This window comes from Acanthaster planci, linkage group LG03, assembly GCF_054643075.1.
Source record: "Acanthaster planci isolate LZ-2023a linkage group LG03, COTS_SCS, whole genome shotgun sequence".
NCBI classification, from domain to species: Eukaryota; Metazoa; Echinodermata; class Asteroidea; order Valvatida; family Acanthasteridae; genus Acanthaster; species Acanthaster planci.
The window spans coordinates 5,951,262-5,977,119 of record NC_141779.1 but is presented as its reverse complement, the minus strand read 5'-3'; the positions used below and the strand labels follow the sequence as shown (position 1 = coordinate 5,977,119).

At 39.9% G+C, this 25,858-nt stretch overlaps 2 protein-coding genes across 4 annotated transcripts; both read left to right on the top strand.

Annotated features, from left to right (window-relative positions):
* Nucleotides 1–609: 609 nt before the first annotated feature.
* On the top strand, nt 610–10,086 carry LOC110986903 (uncharacterized). Of its 2 annotated transcripts, none has more exons than XM_022249207.2 (2): nt 610–776; nt 5,165–10,086. In XM_022249207.2, the coding sequence occupies exon 2, from the start codon at nt 5,187–5,189 to the stop codon at nt 7,245–7,247; it is 2,061 nt and encodes a 686-aa protein (XP_022104899.2). In that variant the 5' UTR covers nt 610–776; nt 5,165–5,186; the 3' UTR covers nt 7,248–10,086. The 2 variants fall into 2 exon arrangements, with proteins under 2 accessions (XP_022104899.2, XP_022104890.2); XM_022249198.2 differs by having other exon boundaries at nt 611–770.
* Nucleotides 10,087–11,127: 1,041 nt separating this feature from the next.
* On the top strand, nt 11,128–25,110 carry LOC110986477 (tRNA (guanine-N(7)-)-methyltransferase non-catalytic subunit wdr4-like). Of its 2 annotated transcripts, none has more exons than XM_022248364.2 (10): nt 11,128–11,313; nt 14,232–14,381; nt 15,594–15,728; nt 17,016–17,172; nt 17,900–18,012; nt 19,202–19,262; nt 19,795–19,952; nt 22,261–22,459; nt 23,347–23,431; nt 23,577–25,110. In XM_022248364.2, exons 1-10 carry the CDS (start codon nt 11,240–11,242, stop codon nt 23,768–23,770), a joined length of 1,326 nt encoding a protein of 441 aa, XP_022104056.2. In that variant the 5' UTR covers nt 11,128–11,239; the 3' UTR covers nt 23,771–25,110. The 2 variants fall into 2 exon arrangements, with proteins under 2 accessions (XP_022104056.2, XP_086990952.1); XM_087134826.1 differs by lacking the exon at nt 11,128–11,313 and adding an exon at nt 11,338–11,644.
* Nucleotides 25,111–25,858: the final 748 nt, after the last annotated feature.

Here is a 25,858-nt window from a genome sequence, read left to right as displayed (position 1 = left end):
CCTTGTTTAAAATTTTGCTTGTAATTTTGATATTTTTAATATTCTTAAGGTGTGTAAGCTGGGATCCATGGGAGATCATCAGTGAACTGGCTCACTGAATGGATTACCTAGGATAAAGAAGAGATCAGTAAATAAATTAATAAAACGCGTTTAAAAAAGTTATCGTAACGGAAGTATTTAACAATAATAAAGTGCGACGGACTAAGCAAAACTACAAGACAGAAATTGGATGTCAATAAGAAACAAATCGCACAAACAAGAAATTTTTATCAACTTTGAGTAAAAGCCATGGAGAGCCGTAAAGCTATAAAAAGGAAAAACCAATAGTTCAGGTGTAAAAACGGGGGCGTGTACTCAAAGCCAGTTAAATCTCGGAACAAACAACCAAAAACTCTTGGGTGAAACCTGAGGACCTCTAATTTACTTGGAAATACATATGAAATCTACCCGCTGGGAAAATCAAGACTGAGGGACAAATAGTGAAAATCAAAGATCGGCGCAAGATGAGCAACTCGGTAATACCACTTGATTCCTCACCGTCGCGCAGTACAAATGCATGCCCGACGTTAGGGCACTTGGTGAAATGTTAAAAATGGAGTCGCTTGAGGGCGCTAGAGTATTTTGCAGGTTAACCATAAGAAGGCAAATGAGTACTAAAGTTAGTCACCCAGTTTTGCATGTTTTGTGTCAAATTGTTGCTGCTGCAGCACGGCCTGCGTTTGATCTGAATTTCCTCAGTCATTCTGTCGAACCTCACGGAAGGCAACAGGGTAGGCGTAAGTTGTTTCTTTCAATAAATAATATCGCATGCCATTTGTGGTAGGGAGGCTCATAATTTTTTCAACTAGGCCTAGGGCCTATTTTTGTCTGTTTTCTTTTTGACTTAATCTTGGAGTTGGAGAGAATATCATAAGATACATTTTGATATTATAATTTTGGATTCCATCCGTCCCTGCAAAGCAAAGAAATACTGATTTAAAGTAGGGATATTTTGAGATGTTTGGGAACATTTTTTGTACATGTGTGATGCAGAGCAAACTAATTTTTGTATACACAAAAATGAGTGTGCAATTTCACTGAAATGCTTAAAATCCATAGGCCTATCATTCTTATTGTCATAAAATCTTTGTTCTTATTCATGCCTTATTTCAATGAATTAAGTAGTTGGCTTCTCTGGAAATTAAAAAAAACACGAAATTGGAAATTAAATAGACATGATAGAGAAACCAGAGCATGCGGGAAAAAAACAAAATTTTAATCACAATTTCCTATTTAAGAAAATGAGTTCCAAATAAACAGCACCCTCACTCATTTGGCATGTTTCTAATTGTGGTCATAATGTGCCTGACGGTATAGTCACCACCAGAGCAAGAAGGATTGTAGACCTATGTTTGGAAAGAGTTCCATATACAGACACCGCTTGACACCCTGTGCACAAACCCTATGGGACTGGTCGGAAAATTCTAGGTGTTTTCTAGGTAAACAACTTGGTTTTTCCCTCCAAAATTGAACTTTTCTGGACATGATTTTCTTTCTGACGGCTATTAATAGGTCATTGTAGCCTGGTGTCCATATATGGAACTCTTCCCGTGCATGCTGTATGTCTTAATTAGTTGTTCTTTACTGGTCAAAGATTTTATGATTGATAGTTTGCCGACTGATTCACCCAAAAGCAGACGTGTTATTCTGACCTCATGCTATAGCATTTTCCAACCTCAACCAATCATGCATATATGCAAATGAGCTGTTTCGACCGCTCAGGTGACGGTGTGAAGCAGCGTACCACATGTCATTCAAGGTTGGGTCCCACCTACATGTACGTTCTGAAAAAGTTGCTTTGCAGTTTCTTTAGGTTTACTCCACTATGCCAATAGATCGTTTGAAGAGGCATTAGATAGTGAAATTTGTGAAATTTATTTGCTATTGGTCCCCCCTCCCTCAAAATATGATTTCGTCCCAAGCAGAATGCAACCAATCAAGATTTTCACCCATTTGCATTGCCAAAACTCTGCGGCATTGGGTGCATTTATTTGCCCAGGTTTTTTGAATGAAAATGAGGCTCCTCCTATAGCAATGCACGTGACTCATCATTTGGCTTTTGGAATAAATATATATCTCCCCTCCATTTTTCTGGTGGGGCATCAAGCGTTTGCACCTAGTATGCAGTTGTCATCTGTGCTATTGATTTTCCAGAATAACAGGCACATTTAACTCATGGCAAATAAGCACACATGCAGCCCTAAAGTGGCCACCTAAGCATGGCCGCCTTAAATTTATCATCAGAAAGACATCTTTACGTCAACGAAGAATGAACCATGTCGCGATGGAAGCAGACTTACCGGTATCAAAGTATCTTGTTATAACCTGAAAACAAAACAAAACTATATGAGTGTTAAGATTTAGGCCAAAATTCAGATTTGGGTGGTGACTATACTGCCATGCATCATTGCACAATGGTAGAAAGGCAGTGTGGGAAGGAATGTCTTTCTGCCATTGTACAAGATCACCCATGCAGTATTAGCAATAAGGCTTATGAACTAAGGGTGGAATGTTTATGTGTTTAAGATTTTCCCAAACGTTTAATCTGAACAGCCCGTTTTAGAGGTTTGCTGTTTCGATTGATGCAATCTGGCTTTCATTTTTATTGTAAACGATGCCCGTTACCTACTGTTTTTTCCCTTTCAGCATAAAAGGGTGATTGTGCAACATGAAACATTGCTTGTTTTAAATGCCCCATCATCAATCTACATGTACACTTTTTACATAGGTTGGACCATGTGCATTGTTGATCTATATAATTATGCATCACCGAGCTAGGCAGCGACGGCCTCTGTAAAGCATTGGCTAAATGTTTAAATGGCCTGGGAAAGTTTCTGTAAATATTTTTATGTTTAAATGGCCTGGGAAAGTTTTTGTAAATATTTTTCCAATCAAATGTAAATTCCCATCCTGACTATGAACATACCGGAATGCCATCTAGAAATTTGGAAAACCTACATGTACATGGATGAGCAGATGAGACTTCATTATTTAGACAAGAAAGTGACACCTGTTATGCTATTAGTCATCTTCCCATACCTGCAAAGAAGATAGGCCCACTAATATTAATGATCACTTGCATTGCAATGTTCTCGCATGCAGAGCAGCACATCTAAGGGCTGATCATAGTTGGTATACATGTGCCGTACTCTGATTACATAGCGCATACATGTCCAAACAAAGGCAGTGATTAATTTTTATGCATACAATTTTTTTGTTGGATTTATAAACTCTTTTTACCATGCGGCCATATTTTGCCCTTTCCAATGGAAAAAATAATGATTTTGCTTAAATAGGCCTAATGAAATTTTTTGAATGAAGGAATATTTTTGGCAGCCATTTCAGCGGTATGCAAGCGGTGCATGGAAACTTGAGAAATTCATTCTGATGGCCTTACTTCCAGAACTTTGAACTGTAAGGTTTTCACAAACTTACACAGATAGAAAGATAGACATGGACATGTACAACTATCATGTGGCCTAATACCAATGACCTAGCACCAGACTAGGGCCAGTCTATTGGACTCCCTGCGTATCCTTGGCCCTACACCCAACCTCCTTTCAAAAATGGGGACTCTGTGAAAACCCTTTGTTTGAGCTCCATTTTTCTTACACGGCTTCACTCACCCGATTTGGTAATTAAGTCACCATTAGTACATTTAGGGCTATTCTCTGTTATTGATGTTTTGATCTCTAACTTGTCGTCTCAACATGGCCATTTGTTTACTACACCGATTCATTCCCAAGTCATTGAATGAGTGATAAACACAGTCAGGATCTCTTTGGTCTCTGAACCAGACAGCATTGGTTTTTATTTTAATAAAATAGGCATATGCAAACACTGAAACAGCTATTTTGACAACTGACAGTAAATTTGAAACAATGTTATGCCTTTGCCATTCATAGCATTGCTAGGGTTCTTTCACGAGTTCCCTCCTCCCTCTCCATTTCAGCAAGTCTTGTTATCCTGAAGCTCGCCCAGTCTCATGCGCAACTTGAGTGTGTCACAATAGACATCTAAACAATAGCTACCCCCAGAACTACATGTATGGGGCTCATTGTGCTCTGCTTTCCAGAGAGTGGAACACGCAATGAAGCCCTTTGTCAAAGTGGTGACAGTAGCTAGACCGGTCATAGCCCCTTTGCTGTGTACAAACAAATGCGACTTCCGTTCCTTTGTGCTTTTAATTCCCCTCTTTGAATTTAAATTAAATGTCAGAATGTGCATTGTGGATAATACGTAAATGAATGAAAATGACTACCAACTTGTACCCTCGTAGGATGGAAAGAAGAAAAAAGAGGATGGGAAATTGGATTAGGCAGGGTAAAAAGGCAGGAAATGATCACATAAAAGTGGCATGAGGATGCCACACTCTACTGTGTAAATTCTAGCGGTACACATTTGGCCGTGGTAGTTCAGTATTGATGTGGACATTTATAGTGAAACAGTATAGGCTTACAGAGTGTGACCTGAATTTGTAGCACTACATGTATGTCACCAGTAGGCCTATTCATGTATCCAGCTGCTGCCTAAGGACAAATGTGTGGGAATTTTTCTTTGTTTTTCTAGTGCAAGTACCTAAGTCCTTACAAATGTCTGTATGGAATTTCATGTGAGATTTACAAATGTATGTATGAAAAGTGGTACCAAGGACTTAGGAGGAATGGTTTTTATCCTAGCATTCCTGGGTATTTGGGCTGGAAACCCTGCAAAATTTTGCATCATATAGTGCACGTACAATGTATGTCAAATGAAGAGTCTACATGTATGGTTGCCTGCCACTATACATGTAGGATCCAATTGTGACATTGTTCAATGGGAATCTAGCTCACATAGTCTCAATATCAGCAGTTTGTTTGCCTGCTGTTGATTGCCCAGTGATAGATACATGTACTAGGTTAGGGTTAAATAGGTCAGGATTATGAAATCATATTTCATGACATCTCTGGTATGAATTTGTACGTCATAAAAAGGAAAAAAACGAGAGAGTGCCGAGTTGGCATTCCCAGGACTTTGGTAGCTGATGGCTCTGGTATAAAATTGCTTACATACTGTATACATGAAAGTGATATAAACAATGTTCCTCTTAGGACTAATAATTATACTTGTGTTAATATTTTTTCAGCAAATTGGAGCACAGCCCCATTATGGATGAGGAATACCAGCGATCCAGTGTGGATAATGATGCTGTAGCTGAGCCGGTGCCCGATCCTCCTGTATCCCTATTACAGTCGGGAGATCCAGAAGTGACAACATTGCCATCCCAACAGCCAACAACTCCATGCTTGTCCCAACCGTCAGAGGCTACAGTGACATTTCCACCATCTTGTAGTACCTCAGCATCATTTTCTTCTAGCTACCTTCGACAAGGTGTGGATTTGACAGCTTTGACTCCCGGTGACATGCCGAGTGGATTTGGTGGAGATATGGCCCACAAGTGTGTCAAGTGCAGTTCCAGCTTCAACTCCTCGTATGAACTTTCCATACACTGGCAGGAAGAGCACAGAGAAAATTACAAGTGCAAACGCTGTGAGCGCTGCTTTGCCAAGAAGCATAACCTCTTGAGGCACAACTGCGTGAACGCCTGCAATATCTGCGGTCAGCAATTCACCCGCCGCTACAACCTGAAACTGCACATGCAGGTGCACGGAGACGGCTCCAAGATGTACAAGTGTGAATACTGCGGCAAGAGCTTCACACGGCGGTACACGCTGCTGACACACACACGCTCCCACAGCGGCATCAAGCTATTCAAATGCAGCATCTGCGGGAAGGCTTTCACGCGACAACACACGCTCAATCTGCACCTCAAGCGCCACGTACAGGGGCAGTCCAAGGCCAGCTTTTTCTGCAGGAAGTGCTACGCTGTCTTTAATGATGCAGTTAGCTTACAGTTGCATCGGGAAAATGAACACTCCAAAGCAAAGAAGGAACAAACTGTACAGAATTCTGCAATGTCTCAGGCTGTCCAGTCTTCTGCAAATGTTGTGTTTCCAAACAACTGTGCTGGTTACATTTATGGAACCGAGAATGTAAGTCTTCCTGAGTCCTATCACGTTGGCCCCTATTACCAACAACAGGATGTAAGCCAACTTCAAAACATTCAAAGAGATGGCAGTTCTTCCAATCCCAACATTGAGCAGGGAAGCTTTAATGACAGCAGGGATAACAGCTTGATGCTTGAAAAGTCTAGGCACCCAGCATCCTTGGAAAAGCAACATTGGTTTAATGAGAAAGATGATAGTCAAGATTCTTCCCCTGGTCAACATGATCCACCAGCTTTGGAGGAGAATTCAGCTGTACAGGGTTCCTCAACCAACATCGTCACTGTAGTGGACAGTGAGGATGAAGCGTTGAAAGAACCTCAGTGTTCAAATGAATTGGTTGATGTCAGTCAAGGCACTATTGGTCTTGATGATAGTGGTCGTGGTTCAGAGGTGCACGTTACGGTTGGCCATGACACGGAACCAGTAGAGGAGACACGGAGGTCATTATTTCCCATGGACAACAGCAAACGGGACAAGAGGATGGGACATCGCATGCACCGTCCTTTCTATAGTGGCTGGAAACACGGGGACAGAATGGTGAAAGAAACCTCCGAAATCCGAATAGACATCGTGGATCCCAACTCTCTGGAGGAGATCAACCCTCCCTTGACGCCTCCACGAAGTAGTGATACCTCAACCCCAAGATTAAACCAAGCTTCCTCTGAATCTGGAAGCCCAAGCACTGCGTCGATCCTGGAGATGAGCCCAACTTATACCAGTCAGCATCATGCCTCCAGGATGAAACAGTCACAGGGTGCCACAGCCGGTGTTTCACAGAACAAGTCTTGTTCTTCAAGTAGGTTACCTAGTCAAGAACAGCCAGCCCTTCACAAAAACACTGCATATCGCAGTGGCGATAAGATGCACAGTGCCTTGCAACCTGGGGGTAACAGTTCTGACTGCAGCTCCTCAGAGATGGCTGCCCAGCATATAGCGAAGCATAGTAAGGACAACCCTGATGGTGACGTTGACACGAAGTGGCGCTGTGCCCACTGCGGAATCACATTTGAAGAAAGTCTGATGTATGTTGTACACATGGGTTGCCACGGGCAATTGGACCCATTCCAGTGCAGCATGTGCGGACTTAAGTGTTTAGATCGAATGGCATTTACTCTGCATATAATCGGTGGAAAACACATACATGTAAGACCTAAATCTTGATGGCCAAAATGTTTACTATATTTTGTGTTCGAAATACAGATGCGAACCTTGTACAAAAAAGTCTCTTGACTTGACTAGGTAAAGTCAAAAACATTTGTACTTGGAGTGGAGTAACCTACATACATGTACATGAACAGTGTATCTTGTATTTCACTTATTACGCAGCATACATGTACAATAAATATGTTTTGTTACAATGCAAAATATGGACACTCTACTTTTGTGGTGAATCTCTTGTTGAAAGCCACATTGTCGGAGAACTGTCACAATTGTATTCAGGCTCAAGTACTGTAAATTAGTGACTGTTTAGTGACTGTTTTTTTATTTTGCTAAGGAAAAATGCAATGTACAGTTGATCTACAAGGAAGGCTGGATTTATTGTGCCACTTAAAGCAGTCAGCATTTGTTCATAACATCTCACCCACAGATTCTGCAGTTGTAGACAGTCTAGTAATTGAAAACTTGAAATCCACACATACATGTACCTTAATTAAGATAAAAGAAAGTGCTGCCATCCAACTTTGTGGGTATCTGTATTTGCAGATCTAAATCACGGGACTATGTAGTTACCTAGAGTGTAGTACTGTAGTGCTTTGCATAGCATCTACATGTACCATGCACGGTACATGTACATTTAAGGATGATATAGAAATTGAAAAAAACGAGATGGTCTCAGCCTATCAAAAGACAAAATTTGTGGGTGAGGTGTTAACATGTTTAGTATACATGTACATCCAGCATTTTAGCAGTATTAATTTATTATCTAAGGTACATGTATTAAGCAGATTTACTTCATTACTGAAGCAAGTTCTACTGAATTGCACATTACTGCTTATGCTCTACATGTAGGTCCTATGAATACTAGTCGACCAAGCTACCCTCTGTCTACTGACGTAATCTTGGTCAGTGTGTGCAGTAACGTACATTTATCCACTGACAAGCATTATTTCTTCCTGTTTACGCATTGCTTTTCATGCACAAAACACTGTAGTTGATGGTTTTGTGTGTCAAAGTTAAATGTAAATATACAGCGCGGTTGACCATGTCTCAGTCAAGTGTGATATAAATACATGTGCATGTCGCTCTGATAACACTCTGAAAAGACGTTGTCTTGTTGGCTGATCAGAATTCTAGATGCGGAGTTGTGATTCCACTTTTATTAGGAAATGGTCCCCATAGTGAATAATTGCATGTTGTTGAGACTTAGTTCTGGAAGGTGCCAAACAAATGCAGAATGGATTACACAGGCCTACATGTACATGTATGTATGTTCAGTTTCCTTTAATCTTGTGCTACAAATGAAACACCAGAATTCCAACAATCTTAATCAGTCATGTTATAGAGAGACAGATTAAATGTCTTGATGAATTCTTACATTGAGTAATTAAATCATTGTGCACACAACCTGCAAATTTGTAATTGTTGCTAGTGAATAAGGGTGGGTCAACAAATGGGATCATTTGTTTTTTAATGTATACTGTAAGACTACATGTGCACTTGTGGCTGGTGACACTGATTCGGTTCCAATCTGTTCGTGACCAGATTTTTCAAAACATTTAAACGGAACCACCCTTTTTAGAGGTTTGACATTTTAATTGACGCAATGTGGCATTCATTATTATTGTAAACGATGCCTGTTATGTACTGGTTTTGACATACTAGTTTTTCCCATGTACTTTTGGGAAAAAAGTGGATTCTAAATAATAAACAATACTTGTTTTAAATGCCTCAACATCAATCTACATTTATACATACATGTACATGTAGATTGAACCATGTGCATTGTTGAACTATATATTTATGCATCAGAACGAGGTAGGCAGCAGCGGCCTCTGTAAAGTGTTGGCTAAACGTTTAAACGTGTAAACAGTATGGGAAAGCTTTCTAAACGTTTTTGAAATCAAACGTAAATTTCCACCCTTACCATTGAAAGCTGAAATGGATTCCTGGATGGAATTTAAATTGTTTCCAAAAATACTGGAATTGACCAACACTAACAAGGTCCACCACCGGCAAATTGTTTTTAAGAAAATAATTGTGGAAGAGTGAGCCTTGATCAGATGACTGTAGAAAGTTTCCTTTGTTTGCAATATCAATGTTGCCAGCATCAGTGGTTTATAATCCTTAGCCATGTAAGATGCAGTTTTTATGCCTTCGTAGTTACCATTTGAACCTTGAAAAGAAGTGCGTGTACATATATTTCTACTTTTGGGACATGACTACATGGATTGAGACAGATTGCTCAGTTGCTCTATGCAAACTACGGTTAATGCCCTAATGAGGGGATTTTTTGTCTTTTAAAATCTCACAAAGGGAGGGCTTCGGCTAGTTTTGGCCAAGCATTGACATTCTGATTTTATTGAAACTTTACTTGAAGTTTAAGTTATCTGTATAGCCAAAGTGTTAGCCAAATTGGACATTGGAAAATGAGTATTTTACAGTACCGTCCATTGGCACTTCTTGACGTTGTAAATGGCTTTGAAATATTGTTCCTTTGTTTCAAAATTTTAATACATGTACATGTTGATTCATTGTTTATTTATTCAGTAGAAACATTTTCTGGATTAATATATTATTATTTATTCCAAACCTCATTCATGTCCTGTCACCCTGGGTGTACCTTAATAGTTGCATTTTCTTTTCACATTTTGTGAATGTAATACTGTGTTGCTGATGATGCAATTACTGTCTGACGTTGGACTTTCCCAACAATTTATAGGATTTACATGTATTTTGGTAAAAAGCCTTGGTGCAAGGCCAAATTGTGTAATAGAAATTAAGAATAAGCAGCCATATTACAAGTACATACAAGTTATGCAATAATAAGCATGAAAGATTATTACATTTCTGCACATGTATGACTTTATATACTAGTTTATATACTGAAGATGTCTGCTCACCTTTTGAGTCTGATTTTACCATCATCTCACAATGAATTTTGGATATATCAATATTCCACTCTGAGGATCTCAACAAGTTGGATTGGTACATGTACTTCCATTTAAGCCGTAGGTCTGTATCTTGCCTTTTTAAAGTTGACTTGGCAGGATCATTGATCTTAACAGGTCATCATCCCAAGTTCCTTATACTAGACTTGGTGAAGTAAAATGTCATATGACATCAAGCATGTATGTGAAAAACCAAATAGTTTGGGGGAGGGTGCCAAGTTTTTTTTTCGCGGAGGGCCAGTGAATTGACTAGATCGTGATCTTTTGATGGGTTGATCCTTTCTGATGGATTCAAGCTGCATTTATTAATACATGCTTTGGGGTGGAATGGAAGTAAAATGATCCTAATTGTCTCATCCCCCCTTCAAAAAAGGGCAAAAACACACATTTTCTCTTTTTCTGCAGAAATTGAGGGCACCCCCTCAAGTCTGTCAATACATAACATTCTACACTCTGAGTATTAAGGATCCTACAGATGCCTTGTTTAACACTTAGACATGATCAGGCAATATATTCTAAATGCTAAATCCACAATATGTAATGTAGGGTCTATGCTTAAATTATAGAAAACACATTTCATGTACATGTACACAAGTACAAGTTCAGTTGGAAATTCCATTCAGTTTAGTGCTTCCTCCATCCATAGAGGGGGGACAAACGTTGCTAGCTCCGACTCGAAACTCACAGCGCTTTAGAAAAGAAAATCAAGTTTTCAAAACTGGCTTGTAGGCTTTAGTTTTATGCCTTTTCCAAATTTCATGAAAAACGGAGACTCGACACACCGCTGGCGTCAGCCTTGGGTACGTAGCAAAGATTGTATAGCGCCGCGCGGCGCTATACAATCTTTGGTACGTAGATAGAGCTAGCTAGCTAGAGCCGGCCTAGCTAGCCGGCCAGCCCTTTCAAGCATTGGCCATAAATCGTCACTTGGTGGCGCTGTATGTACGTTGTACATGCATCGGCAAAGATTCGGCATGTTCGACTCCTCAGACGAAAAAGATTACATTCGTTAGCGCTGTTACAGAAATACAGCATTTCTTCAAGATGGCTAGTCTTTTATGGAGTAAAGGTACCTTACTCTGCGTATGTGGACCATCGTTTCAGATTCTTTGCCAAAGGTAAAAAGGTGATTTGCACCTACATGTACATGTATGTACATGCCTACCGTGTACGCGTAGGCCCCACGTCCACTCGGCATGCTCGGACATTAGGCCTCGGGGCCTAAGCTACATAGTCTTAGGCAGCATGTTACTTCAGTGTACTTAGGGCGGCCTAGGCGATCATACTAATTAACACTCAACACACTGCCAACCTGCAACGGACCGTCAACACACCATCAACACAGCGTCAATACCTCCAAAACATGTTTAAAAAAACAAAAGAAGCAGTACTCGACCATAAACATGATAAAGTGTTTGCCGAAAGGATAATTTGGCTAAACCTCAACAGGTTAGACTTTGGAAAATTGCTGTTTCAATTTTGCCAAAATTGTCTCCTTGCTTGCTTGCTTGGTCAAACCAGCTCAGAAATCTGCAGCCATGTTGCCTCTGGGACAGCTGAGACCATACCATTATGCCAGTACGGAAGTCTGGAAGTGTGACGTCACTGTGAACTAGCCCCACTAGTGTGGCACGGACTCTCGCTACTGCTCCATCCTTAACCACACATCCGTATGGCTTGCTCTCACAGTCGCCATCTTTAAAATAAGGTCGTTGAATATTAAGTCACTGGACCCCTCATCGTCTCGACGGCTGTTCCATGTCAAGACATATCTAATACACAGACTGAGCTATAAGATACTACATGTACTAAACTTGGGCAGCAGTTTAGATATGTCTTGACATGGAACAGCTGGAACAGCTGTCAAGTGACGTAGTGTTCAACGACCTTATTTTAAAGATGGCGACTGTGAGAGCGAGCCCATGAGATTGAGGAAGTGACTAGATACTAACCCGTGAAACCTGGTCTGCTATTTTTCTCAAGACTCTTAGAGGGTTCATGCTTGGACTCTGTTTCTGCATCAATTGAAAAAGGAAATCCCAAACACAATGATAAAATTGGAAAATAAATAGCGCAAATGGGTCGGATTCGAACCAGGGACTATGGATCTGTAGTTCAAATCACTACTAACTAAGCTATCGAAGCGACGTAATGGATTCCGTTTTTGAAATGTCTCAAATGGTGTATTGCATTGTGCCCTCTTCATGAATCATTGGTCACCCCAGCTACTGAAAAAAAGTAGCGCACCAGGTTTCACGGGCTAGTATTAAGTCGCTTCCTGAGATTGAATGGGTGAAGGCAAAAAGACTGGAAAATATCAGAACAACATGAGTGAAATCATTCAATAAATGGCGCTAAGAAAGCAGAGAGGCTAAGGATCATCTCTGTGTGCAAAAAAAAATTGCGCCTACGATTATAAGAGGGTACGCCGAACTTTTTCACTATGCCAACACACAAATTGCGTGTACGGATGTGTGGCTAAGGATGGAGTGGTAGCGAGAGTCCGTGCCACACTAGTGGGGCTAACTTTGAACAGAAAGTGTAGTGCAAACAAATAGAATACACGCGCGTGTTGGTTCGCGCACTGACTCACTAATGCCCTTTACACGCACAATTATGTGCGTGACGTAGTCACTTCAGTACTCTGTAGAGTAAAGAAGTGAATACGTCACATGCACAGTTATGTGTGTAAAAGGCGTTAGCAAGAGAACTAGCATGTAAACCATTCCATTTGTACTCCATTTGTTTGCACTACACTTTGTGGTTCACAGTGAGTGACGTCACACTTCACTGACTTCGGTAGTCTATATGATAAACCAACAAAAGGCAGTCGTTGCATGGATTACATCTTCGGATGGAGAATCCCCTCCTACATGTATGTCCTTTCCCAAATTCCCCAAAGCCACATCGCTGTATTTCTTTAAACTTACTGTGATGCCTGTATTACCTGTAAACTTTGCTTAGGGGAGGGAAGTGCATCAAGCCATGTAATCCCAGTCAGTTTTAAAATTACCATAATTCCTACTCCAATAGGCCTACTGAAGGATCAACCTATTAAAATTAAAAAAAAAATTGAAATTTACAAAATACTACTCACAACATGATCCAAGCAGTGCACCAACAATCTGCCGCTAGCGGTTGGTACCCTCTGTTGTTTGTGGTATTACCTGCATAACCACACCTAAATGGTATGGTCCAAGATCTATGAGAAGGCAAGATGGCGGCAAACAGCTACACTGCTAGAGATCATTTTTTTCATGTGAAAAAACTTCATTTTGAAAATTGATTTGTGACCTCCAACTACTGGAAAGTCTCTTTCAGCCCAAGTATTACACTTCTATGCCTCTTTTGTCAATGAAACATTTTTGAGGTGTTGATGTTGATGTCAAGATAAACGATGATTTGAAATATATTGCCAAAGACACGTGATTAGTGAGAAGACAAACTTACCACACTGCGATTGTACCAAGGCCATGTTTTTATCATATAGCCGACACTTTGCCCATTCCAAAGCTTTGCCATTGGCGAACAAAAAATTCAAATAATGCTTCGCTAACAGGAAGTGATAAGCACGCGGTCGAAGTCAAGATGATTTGTCACCTCCATGCCAAGATGGAGGTTTGACCTGAAGAATATCTGTTTTGACCTTTTATTTCTTTCCCTTCAACTTTTACAGACATTGTTGCTTGTGAAACCATGGAGGAACACGGTGAAGAATAATGGAAGAAGTGTTATTAAAAAATAGTGAATAATGACAAATGAAAATTGCCTCATGTGTGTTCAAATTTTTCCACATAGAAATCTATGACTTCCCATTCTCATGGCCTTACAAAAAAGCATGTACAAGAATGCAATACATGGCTAGTTTAATAAAAACACAAGTTAAAAACTGAAAATGTGTTTTGGAAAGAATGTTACAACCTGGGTTTTATTATTTGAAAAATTCCCTGACTTCAGTAGCAACCACAAAGCCCCAACCTCCTCAAAAAGTCAAAGTGCATTCTGGTTTTTGCCTTTTTCTTGATTTCCTTATTAGTGCCGAATCAAGTGGACATGTTGTGTACAGAGAAACCCACAGAAGACCTGGGCAACTTTCCCTATCACCGATGACCCAGGAGACAGGTTTGTCAAGACAACAGTCCGAACCAGTAGAAGAACCAACTGAAGAAATCACAAGCCAAGAAGGGTAAGCAAGCACATGTACATGTATGTGTTAGAACTCTTTTAAAAGTTACAGCATTTCATAACAAACACATGTTGTCATTGAAACTCCAAGGGTCAATTCCATACATGCAGCACTGCCTACATGCAGACTTTGATATTTCAAGTGGTCAGATGGCTCTGTGTGTCTCTCAGGACTTTTGATGTCGCCTAATGTGGCTCTGTTTAAAATAATGTTCACCCTTACTGGGTTTAAACCTCTCAGTGGACAGTGGACCATTCCCATTGAATTTGATGTGATATTTTGTTCAGTGGCAGTGAAAGAAAAAAAACAATCGGTCACCTACTTCAAACAATACAGGATACACCTGCCAACAGTTGTGCATACATGTATGTGGAGTTTCGAAAAATTTCTGCCCAGTGCCTCTTTGCTGTGATGTCTTTGAAGGACGGATTTCATGTTGGAAGGAAATCTTGTGTTTTACTGCTTTGTGAAAACTGGGAACAGGTGTTGCAAGACTTGACCACACATGCACACTTTTAACTGGGGAGCAACCTATTCTGGCTGAAGATATGAGTTTTTTTCCAAGGAGTGCTCTTAGAGTCACAGGAATATTCTGAGGTCTGAGTTACCCTTACAGAAACCTCTGTGTTGGCTGCACCACAATTCTCATTTTTTGGAAGATTTTTCTTAAAATTGTAGATATTAGATCGTTGGCCATATTCTCGGGGTAATTGTTCTTATAGAAATTTCTTCCCAAGGCAAGCACTGTATTAGAAAAGTCAGTGTGTGTGTGTTGTGATTAAGCAAAACAACACTTTTTTCAGCTCTGGGGTTTTATAGGTTTGTAGACATTGAAAGAGCACAATAATATCATCTTCATTGTTGTGAAAACCCTCAAAAGTTTGTGTGTGGCATGTAGCTACAGTTAGGCTATGACTTGTTTGACTGTTTTGAATTGAGGTTTCCAAAGGCAAAGTTATACCTACAGGTACAGTGCATGTACTTGCTACAGTGTGGTAAGTTTGGGCACTGAAATGAACCGCAACAGATCTGAAACTAAGATCACAGAAGAATGTAGTGCCTGGAATTTTTAATGTAGATACAGTATATCTCGAATTATAAAAATGACAAATTTGGCTTGATTATATACACGTATTGTGCTTTACCCGTCTGTTTGTTAAGTATGTAAAACTTTATGAATCCAAACTATTTCTTTCACTTTTGGCCCTCAAGTGATCCCAGCCATTCTGCAACAGGCACAATTCTAGCCTTTTGCTTCTCACCAAGTGGACGATACTTGGCACTGTGTGATGATCACAAGATACTCTCCTTGTATGACACCCAAGATTGGCATCTGCTCAGCAACAGGTATTTTCTGGACGCAACAAGTATGTTTCGAGATGGAGACAGCAAAGGAAAATTGACAAAATATGAAACAAAAACCCCATTTGCCAGAGATTCAAGCAAACAGAAACTGCTTTTACACATTTAATATTGTGTATCAGTTGCTTTTTTTTAAATTACTGTTTGAATTGAATTCTCTGTTTAACCACTTTGTATGGAGGGTGCTTTTGACATGGTCTAATCCATCCACTGATGGATTACTATGTCAAGCCCACTCATCTTTGGTTAACATCTAAGCCTGCTATTCCCCTGTTTGTTTTGTACACATGCTTACAAGTCTGAAAAGCCTGTGGAGAAAGGCAGTGTGTTGAACTTGAACTTGGCAGCTGTGCACAGCCCACTGTGGCAGCAAATATTGCTCTGTGGGTAGGAGTACTGAAAAATAGGTTGTTGCAATAGGACATGTGGTGAGTGGTTACATTATCAAAAGTTGGCCTCCTTATGTTGTCTTTTTCAAAAGTTGAAAATTTCAGTCAAGAAATATCCTTTGCAAGTGGTTGAAGATATTTTCTCTCTTGGCCTTGCCCTGCAGTGCCTTTTATTGATATCACCTGTAGTTACATAGATGAAGTAGCACATGCAGTCAATGCATTATTTGTCCTTTTTGTACATTAATCCTAACAGTCCCAAATCCTTTGATTTCAGTATGATTTCACATACACCTTAGGGTAGGGTAAGGGGTTAGGGTTATCTGTGATGCCAGGTTATTTGTCCAGATACATGATTGCTGAACCTAACAGTTCTAGCAGCATCGTTAGCGTAGCTTCCAAACATTTTTTTCTTCTTTTTACCAAACACATGTGAATCCTATTGATTTCTTATTTCTCCTTCTCAGACTTGTCAGAGAGTAGAACATAAAATTTGAAGTAGGTCTGCAAGTTTTCATTTATTTTTTCAATCAATCAATTGTTGATGGCCCTTTTTGTCCTCAAATTTTCATGCAAGGTTTAATCAAAAGTATTTTTTGCTAAAACATCTGAACAGTTCATGTCATCCACTTATTCCTTTCGATTACAATCTGTCTTTTTATTTTTCCCATTTTTTTCATTAAGAATGTTCCAGATTTTTGGTTTTAAGAATCTTTTGGCAATTCTCGTTCACCATCTGAAGAGATGTATTGATTTTTCACAAAGCAGTTTTTGAGTTATCGAGTAGAAAAATGAATACATCAATTGATTGAGTAACCCTTTAATACTTGTGGGCCTATGAAAGTACTTTGAATTTGTCATTGTTTGGTTTTCTTAATTTCAGGGTGACACTAAAGCGATGCATGGCTGTAGCCTTCAACAATGCAGAGAACATATTGTATGTTGCAGATAAATTTGGAGATGTCCACAGTTTCTCAGTGACGGAACCTCAAAGCGACGGAAGTCTCATTTTAGGTCATTTGTCAATGCTGTTGGACATGGTAAAACTTAAACAAAAAAAGAAACAATCTTTCATTCCAATTCTGTACTGTTTTATTTTTTGGTCAATAAGTTTAACCACACAGTGAACCATACTTACATTTGTTACTCTCTAGCTTCCTGTGAATTTGCAATTTTCTTCTATTTTTGTTTCCAGCTCTGGATATATTTAAGAAAATGTTTTTCCTCCATAGGAGACGTAAGGGTTGTTCATTTTTTCAAGGAGTTACAAAGCAAATCTAATTATAAGCATCGAGTGTGGGGAAGACTCATTTAATCATGTTGAACTGAAAGCAATCAATTATAGTGAATGTGAAATGAGTTTGCAATAAAAACGTCACCCAAAACCTACTTACTTAAACTAGCCAAGGGAGTCAGGTTGGTACAGGGGAGTTAAGCTGATCTAGTTGTTCTTTCTGCACTTTCCACTTCTGCGGCCATGGATCCAAATACCGCCTACTGGTAGATCAGCGTGTGGATTGGGTTTTCAGTCCCTACCTGATTGCGTTGGTTTCTCTGAAACGTTTATGTAGGGTTGTCCTTCAACTTGTAAAGTTGAAGCTTTCTTCATTATCTTCTTCACTGTCACTCTTTTTCATCCCGTCATTGGTGCTGAACTACTGTTGGGAGAAGAGAAATAAGTGAGTGAGTTAACTTTTCAAAAATAAATAGGTCCAATCTATCCGTTTATTGGTTGTCAGCATTAGAAGTGTTTAATTCTTCTTTTAGGTGGTGTCACCAGATGACAGGTACATCTTCACTTCTGATAGGGATGAGAAGATTCGTGTCAGTTGTTTGCCAAATGCCTACAACATCCATGCCTTTTGCCTTGGCCACACAGAGTGAGTCAATTTGTCGGGTAGGGTTTGTACTTGATACATCCGTCCAGCATGTTAGAGTGGAAAATAGCTGCACAGTGCCTTGTTTGAACCTACTAACCTATATGTAAGACATCATGAAATTGCTGCACGTATTATGTACATATTTAGATCATAGGGCAGTAGGCTACCCAGAATGCATTGTGTTCCCCTTCTCAGTATTATGATGTTAGGGGAATGTGCTGTTACATCAGGTGATTTGCAATTATTGCAACTTGCACATGTGAGCAAGGGATACATATTGCATGTACACTAGTAGACATGCAATGAAATGGGAGCTCACTAGTGAGTGGCTGGAAGTGGTTATAGCAGATTTTGAACAGAATGTGCACAAAAATGGTGAATGAACATAAATGAGAGCATAATGGCAGAAGTGACATATCCAGGTTTGACTCCAGGTCATTGTAGTTAGAGTAGAAGTTAGAAATTGTTAGAATGAAATGCCTTTTGATGTAGCAAAATGCTACAAATCTTACTGTATCATTTTGAACAAAAAAAAGTCACAATTCAGCCTCCCGAATCTTTTGTTGAGAAGTCTTGAAAGTTTCCTCATTTTGGAAGTGTTCTGGGCATTTGAAGTGTACGTGCAAGTACTCAACAGTGTAAAAGAGTTATGACAGACACCTACCGGTAAATGGCATTGCCACTGTGGGAAAATGTCACAGCCTAAAACTTAAGCCATGCATAGTCCTTACTACACTAGCCTTGGTCAAGGCGTTCATCATTCGTTGCAGCGCAGCACACACCAGCCACTCACTGACCTAGTACGTACATGTTCCTGCATACGTACATACCTGCATACACTGCAAAATCAAGGCGAAGAGCGACCTCATGCGGCCTAAGAAATCTGTAAATCAGCTGAACCTGGATGGTGTGCACTGTGCTGCGCTGCGACAAATGACAAACACCTTGACCAAGGATATTACTACACTCACATAAACTAGTGAGTGTACTTGCAGTTTGGCATTTAATTGAATAGTCACAAAGTGCTGCCTGCTTGTACTTGTTTTTGATGGAGTCCTTAGCGATGTACATGAAGAGTATGGTCAAAAATGTGACATACAATTGACCTAGTGTGTCACTTTTTTGTACATTTATAGTAATAAATGTAAATCTTTTTGAAACTGACAATTTACGGTGTATTTCCTTACAGATTTGTCAGTAAAATAGCCATCTTGCCAGGCTTGGAGAATACCCTTGTCACAGGTGGTGGGGTGAGCCGTAATTTCTGCTTTATCAATTTATTTTAAAGTCCAAGCAGTTTTATATGGTCATCTTTTCGTACTGTGTCTAATTAGTTGGAGCCCCTCACAGATGGCTCATGGGGTGTTTCAGCACCACAAAGTTGAACCCCCAAGAAAGGAAATAGGGGGGAGGCTCTGTACCTTTCACTATTTTTTTCAACTTGGAAAATGAAAATTGGAAAAGCAAGTCAAGGTATTTTTTGTTGTTCCAATTTGAAATTAAAAGCAATGAAATCCATTCACTACACATTGTCAAGAAATTTAAAAGAGTAACATATTGTTTGTTTCTTGTTTTTGTTTCAAAATAACAAAAAATTAATTAATGATGAGTTTCATACTTCATTTTTTAAATTGAAAAACAAGTGAATGAAATGTACATGGACTAGCATGGTTGCTGCTTTCAGAAGTGTCCTTGACTTAAACTGCAGATACCCCTTCTTTGAACTCATGATTGGTACATGAATAAGTCGTTAAATGTGATTGGTCTTTTGCACAAGCCCAGGATGCAACTCTCCGGTTCTGGGACTACAGACAAGGGAAGCAGCTATCATGTGTACACCTGCAACCTGTGAATGAGACAAGCAGTGAAGAACAGCAGCTGATTGTCACAGGGATCACTTGCTGCCGGAGACACAGGCTGGTTGCTGTCACAATCCTAGGGTGAGAGTTACCAATGAATCTTTGTCAAACTAGTTCATGCTGGAGGTCGAGGACGTGTCAACACAATCTGGCAGTCTACTTAGACATGGGTGTCTGAAGGGTTAATATACCATGTGTGTACTGAGTTACAGCCAACGGACATGTAAACTCAATAATCTCACATTTTGCTTTGTATACATAACCAAAGTCCAAGAAGCCTTTGGAGGCAGACCATGTGTTGAACTTAACTGCTGTACCCGGCATGTTTTTAGTAAGTATCACTGCATGGCGGTGTCCCAGAGTGTTGCAAAGTATGAGGCTGGAAGAAGAAATGGTGTGGGAATATTGTTAAAGTGACTCTGACGTGTCAACATTTGTGGTATTTGGCTGTATCTGAAATGTTGGCTGCTGTGTCTTGCCTCTTTTGAAAGTTGAAAGTTTCAGCCAAAATATACCACCTGCAAGTGGTTAAGCTGCATAATAGTTGAATCCACACCGGTACCTATCCACAGGTGTGATTAGAATGCACCTTGGTGTTAGCACTGGTTGGGATGCATGTGGTGGAAGAGCACCGGTACCTATCCGCCGGTGTGATTAGAATGCACCTTGGTGTAAGCACTGGTTGGGATGCATGTGGTGGAAGAGCACCGGTACCTATCCACCGGTGTGATTAGAATGCACCTTGGTGTTAGCACTGGTTGGGATGCATGTGGTGGAAGAGCACCGGTCCCTATCCACAGGTGTGATTAGAATGCACCTTGGTGTTAGCACTGGTTGGGATGCATGTGGTGGAAGAGCACCGGTACCTATCCACAGGTGTGATTAGAATGCACCTTGGTGTTAGCACTGGTTGGGATGCATGTGGTGGAAGAGCACCGGTCCCTATCCACAGGTGTGATTAGAATGCACCTTGGTGTTAGCACTGGTTGGGATGCATGTGGTGGAAGAGCACCGGTACCTATCCACAGGTGTGATTAGAATGCACCTTGGTGTTAGCACTGGTTGGGATGCATGTGGTGGAAGAGTATGCTCAACTAATTTCATCTAAATCAGGGTCCATTGATATGAGATTTTTGCAATAATTGATATATGGGAAATCCAGTATCGAGTACATGTAATATATTAATTACATGTATTTGCCATGTGCAGTAAACTCTTCTGTAGTGTAATTCGACAATAAGGATTGGAGGCCGTTACCGCGGTGGCACAACGCCCATGGACAGGTGGCAGCGCACACATTACATGCCTCCTTGACCAATAGGGTGAAGTGATTTGCGAAATGTACACACGCGTCAAGCTGAATAATGTGCAGTGCCACTGCAGTTATGGTGTCTCCTTGGATAAGTCTACACTCAAAACTGGATAAGTCAAAACTCCATTTACCTGAAAGCTACAATTTATTCCCATCATGAAAATAGGATATCTACATGAGTACCTCCATAGCTCGAAATGCCTGCACGGTACCTTTGTTTCGTGTGACCAGTGTGAAAGCAGGGGTGCAAATATGCAAGAGTGTCCGTTCATCGGGGGGGGGCGTATGGAGGAATAGGTCATACCCCCCTTATGAAAGGACATTCTTGCATATTTGCACCCCTGTATGAAAGCAACCCCATCCTGAAGAGTCATAGGCCATGTTTGTTTGACACAGATCTGGAGCATGATCAGTGATCCGTCGTTGGGTAACGGACACCAAAACTAGCCTTATACATGTAGATGGAGCAAACCAGCAATGGGATCACTAATTGAGATCCAGATCTGTGTGAAACAAACAGGCTCATAAACAAGTGTAAACAGATCGCCAAACATTTTCATGAATCATTCCTCCCCAGTACCTCACATCCTTTCACACTGGGATACATTGTGCATGCCATATGCTACCACAGTATATGGACAAGATGCCTAATCGCTATAGTCCACCCAATTGTAGTCTGTCCATTGACAGTCCAATCCCTAGCTCTTTGTGGTGGCCATGTGACTAACTGCACTAGTAATCTGGCTTTTGAAATCGCCTGATTACTATTGCTGGCCCAGATGCAGTTCTTGGTTCATTCATTATGGAGCAAAATGTTAAGAAATAAAGACTTGCTACACACAATTGTTGTCATTTTGAGGGAGCTGGTCAGAAATGCAGTTTGGTCTTCTGATAGCGCATGAAAAAAAAATGAAATGTATCATTAGTCATTTGGGATTATCAGTTTACATGCACAAGATTGGCCGCATCAGCCTGGCCCACATGCCATGAGGTGGCATGGCATCACTTGTTTGTTCCAAATGACCTCATTTTGTTGAAGTACCAAAATGTTTGTAGTTGTATTATCCTTTTTATCAGGTCACATTGTATTTGGCTGTTCCGTGTGACATCATCTGAAGGAGACAGCTTACTAGTGGAAAGACTGCCGTTGCTTGATGTTCAGGCTGTTTGTTGGTCAGCATGCTTTGATGGTCAGGACCGTCTCTGGATACTCAGGCAACTTGAGTCACAACCAGTGGAGGTTTATTCAGTCGTTGAGTCACATGAAGGTTTCTCAGTAAGTAACATAGCATTGTTCATTTTGCTGTTTTGAGGAATATGCATTTTTCCCAGAACAAAGCACAAACACATCCCCCATCAGATCAGTCAGTAATTTTTGTACCATGCAACTAAGTCTGAAAGACAAAGGTTGATATGTATTCTGTAAGGAATAAATTAAATCACTGTTGCGTAACCTTTTGTTTTCCACAAGATATTAGTGCACAGACCTCACAGACATACATGTACATGTACCTTACAAGGCAGTCAAGGCAATGCACAGGAGGTCATTTGTATGCAACACAGTGTGTGTTGTAAACAGTCATACTGCCTTGTTCCATAGTTGGGAGACCACATGTATGTTGTGAAATAGTTATTTTGGGTTCTTCAAATGCGGTAGGAACTCACAAAAATCAAATTTTTTTAACAAAAGAAAACCTTCCTTAAGCATGGTTTCAGCCAGGGTTTTTTTCCCCAGACTGGACATGTGACCAGTCTAGACCAACCAAATTAAAGTGTCCCAAGATATGAAGTTGTGAAATTCTTAAATAATTTTACATTTTTCTGGAACAGTAATTCTCAAATGATGTTTGGGCTCAAGCTTTACTATTCTTCAAAAGATTTCAATACTTCACACCAGTGTTGTACTACGGTGAACAATGACAGGCGAATTCTTTTGGCCCACTTCATGTCAACGGCTTGTGACTCAGCTTAACACTGAATAGCTTCTGTGCGACTTGTAGAGACTTGTGATGGACTTGACTGCAACACTGCCTCATACATTAAAATTAGCCAAAAGTTATATTGGTTTAATATGCTAGCAAGCAGAGCATAATGGTAGTGTACATGAACGTCAAAACACTACCTTAAATAATGGTCATGTTTGAATTTTTCTATTTAATATAGCTACTGGCTGTTGATGAATCAGAGGAAAACTCCAGTTTGACAAGCATAGTGAAAGACCTGAACATGGATTGGAGCTTTTTCCAAGGTAATGATAGTGACCCGTCTCCCAGTTACAAGTACTCATTAGCAAAACTGTTCCCGATGTCATTTTGCCAGATTGATATGCTAACTTGCCCATATGATGGAAAATGTATACATATCGAAACGATTAACTGTTGATCTTTGTCCAGGGGCTGTCAACACACCAAGCCTGTATACTAATCTGTACAAGAAAAGCTTCGACAATACACAGGCGTACTTGAAACGGAAACAGCAAAGGATAAAGGACCAACAAGAGAAGAAAAGTATGAGGAAGAATAAGACGCAGTGGTCTCCGGTGGGAAAGAGGGCAAGATTAAAACAGGACAAGGAGAGCAGCAGATGATTCCCAGATTTGGACATTGAAAAGCTGACTTGGAAGTTGAGCAATGGAAAAAAATGATTCTGTGAATCTTTTGTTGTCAAAGAAAATTTGACAGATGTAGGAGTGGAACATTAACAATCTGGAAATGCAGTTAAGCTGTACCAACGTAGCTATCCAAGTACATTCTGATTTAAATGTGCTGAGTTCCCCTTGAAGTTTATTTTGTCCAAAGGACGTAAGCACGCTTGATCACAGCAGAAAAAATGTTGCCGGCAAATGGGTCTCAGAAACGCATTGTCTTTATTACAATTTTAGTAAAAACGGGTGAAGTTTACTACAAATCAACATAGGCTGTTCAAAAGGCAACCTTTGAACAACTTATTAAACGACTCGGGAACATTTTGCAAAGAAATATTTATTTTTCATTAAAATAAAACAATTGCGTACATACGTCCTTTTGCCGCGAAAAATATTTTTTTAGTGATCGTGCTTCCCAGCAGGTCGTAAGTGGTTACGTCCTTCCAGGCAATGAACGATTTGAACATTAACCTCAACCAGCTGGCAGATGCTTGGGAGATTAAATGTGCATTTGACCTCTACAGATATCATCACTTAAATATATTTTCAATATTTAAGGCATGGATTTTGTTGGACTGCCTGGTGACTTGGGACATAAGTTGGAAGTATGGACAAAGGGAATTCCCAGGTTAGTCAACAGAGGACAATAAGTTTGATAGATGGAGTCAGGGATGAGTGGTCAGTAATAGTGGTTAAATATCTTAAGAATGTTGTACAAAGATTGAACTCTGAAAGGCTCGATAGAAGGGTCATTCTATAAAGTAAGGGTCCAAAAGTGTGACATTTTTGTGTCCCTGTCACACCTGACCCGTGTAATTTGACATGGAAATGTCACTGAAATTGATTTCAAACTATTTTTATTTGTTTGGCAGGTAATTTGCATTAATTCATCACTCTTGGCAATTAGAGAATGTGTGCTGAACTTCCAAAATCATATGTCAGATGGGACAGGGACCCCTAATTTATAGAATGACCCAGAAGCAAAGTTTGTGAATGAGAAGGTCTTTTAGGAGTGGCATTGGTCAAGTGGTTGGTAGAAAAGTTGAACTTTTTGGAAGTTTGGAATCGGGGAGAAGTTAAAACTTGAAGCAGCAACAGAAGATATGGCAAGAGTTAGAATTTGCCAAGAATACTTGAACAATGTAGAATTCTTACGTAGATTGTTTTAAGAAATCCTTGAAATTGTGTGCTTGATAGCATACAAAGATTATTAGGAGGAGTGGAGTTTGTGTATTTTTGTACAAATCAGTGATAAAGGAAAATAAAAGTTGAAAACAAAGGCAGTTCAGGAATGCTCAATCTTTTCAAATGATGGGTCCGAATTGTTTATTTGTGACCAGCTCTGCAAAAAAGGGTAATAAGTTGCACAATGCCAAAACATGTTATGGCCTGTTCTATTTGGAGATGGCAACCTTTCTTAAAAAATGTGATTTTGTGTTTTTTCCTTTAATGCTTTCTATGGTATTTATATTTCCAGAATTTGCTACAAACATGGATACTGATGAATAAAGATGAAAAATTGATCATTTAGTAGGAAATCCTACATAGCATTGTGTTTCCAAGCACTACAATTCAAGAGCTTTTTCTCAAAAAGTGCTTTTATTGAATCTAAATAATTGTGGATACACAAATGTCTATATATATCCAGAACGCAGCGCACTACAGGGGTCATTCATGTATCAAATTGTAGCTTTTGATGTACAGAATCCAGCCATATCCAAAACTCATAACCTGAATCTGGCGACTTATTACCCATTTTTCTAGAGCCGGTCACATTTGTTTTATGCCTGTAGGCTTTCCTGGCAAAAAAAAGATTTAATTTACATCTACACTGGTGTTGGGCTTGTAGAAAAGGAAAATTCTGCCTTAATACTGTGAACAAAATTCAAGACAAATTCTGAAGAAAGAAGGTATAGACAATACATTCAAGATTGGCAGTGTATTTTTAATTCAACAGTGATAGAAAACAAATGAAACCCAAGTTGTAGTGACCATTCTGCAAGTATGTTCAGTTTGCTAATATGTCTGCGA

Coding starts and splice junctions, on each gene's coding strand:
- LOC110986903 (XM_022249207.2), top strand. CDS start 5,187: ATGGATGAGGAATACCAGCGATCCAGTGTGGATAATGATGCTGTAGCT.
- LOC110986477 (XM_087134826.1), top strand. CDS start 11,559: ATGTTTAAAAAAACAAAAGAAGCAGTACTCGACCATAAACATGATAAA. Junction 18,013..19,201: donor TTTTGCCTTGGCCACACAGA/GTGAGTCAATTT, acceptor ATTTCCTTACAG/ATTTGTCAGTAAAATAGCCA. Junction 23,432..23,576: donor GGATTGGAGCTTTTTCCAAG/GTAATGATAGTG, acceptor ATCTTTGTCCAG/GGGCTGTCAACACACCAAGC.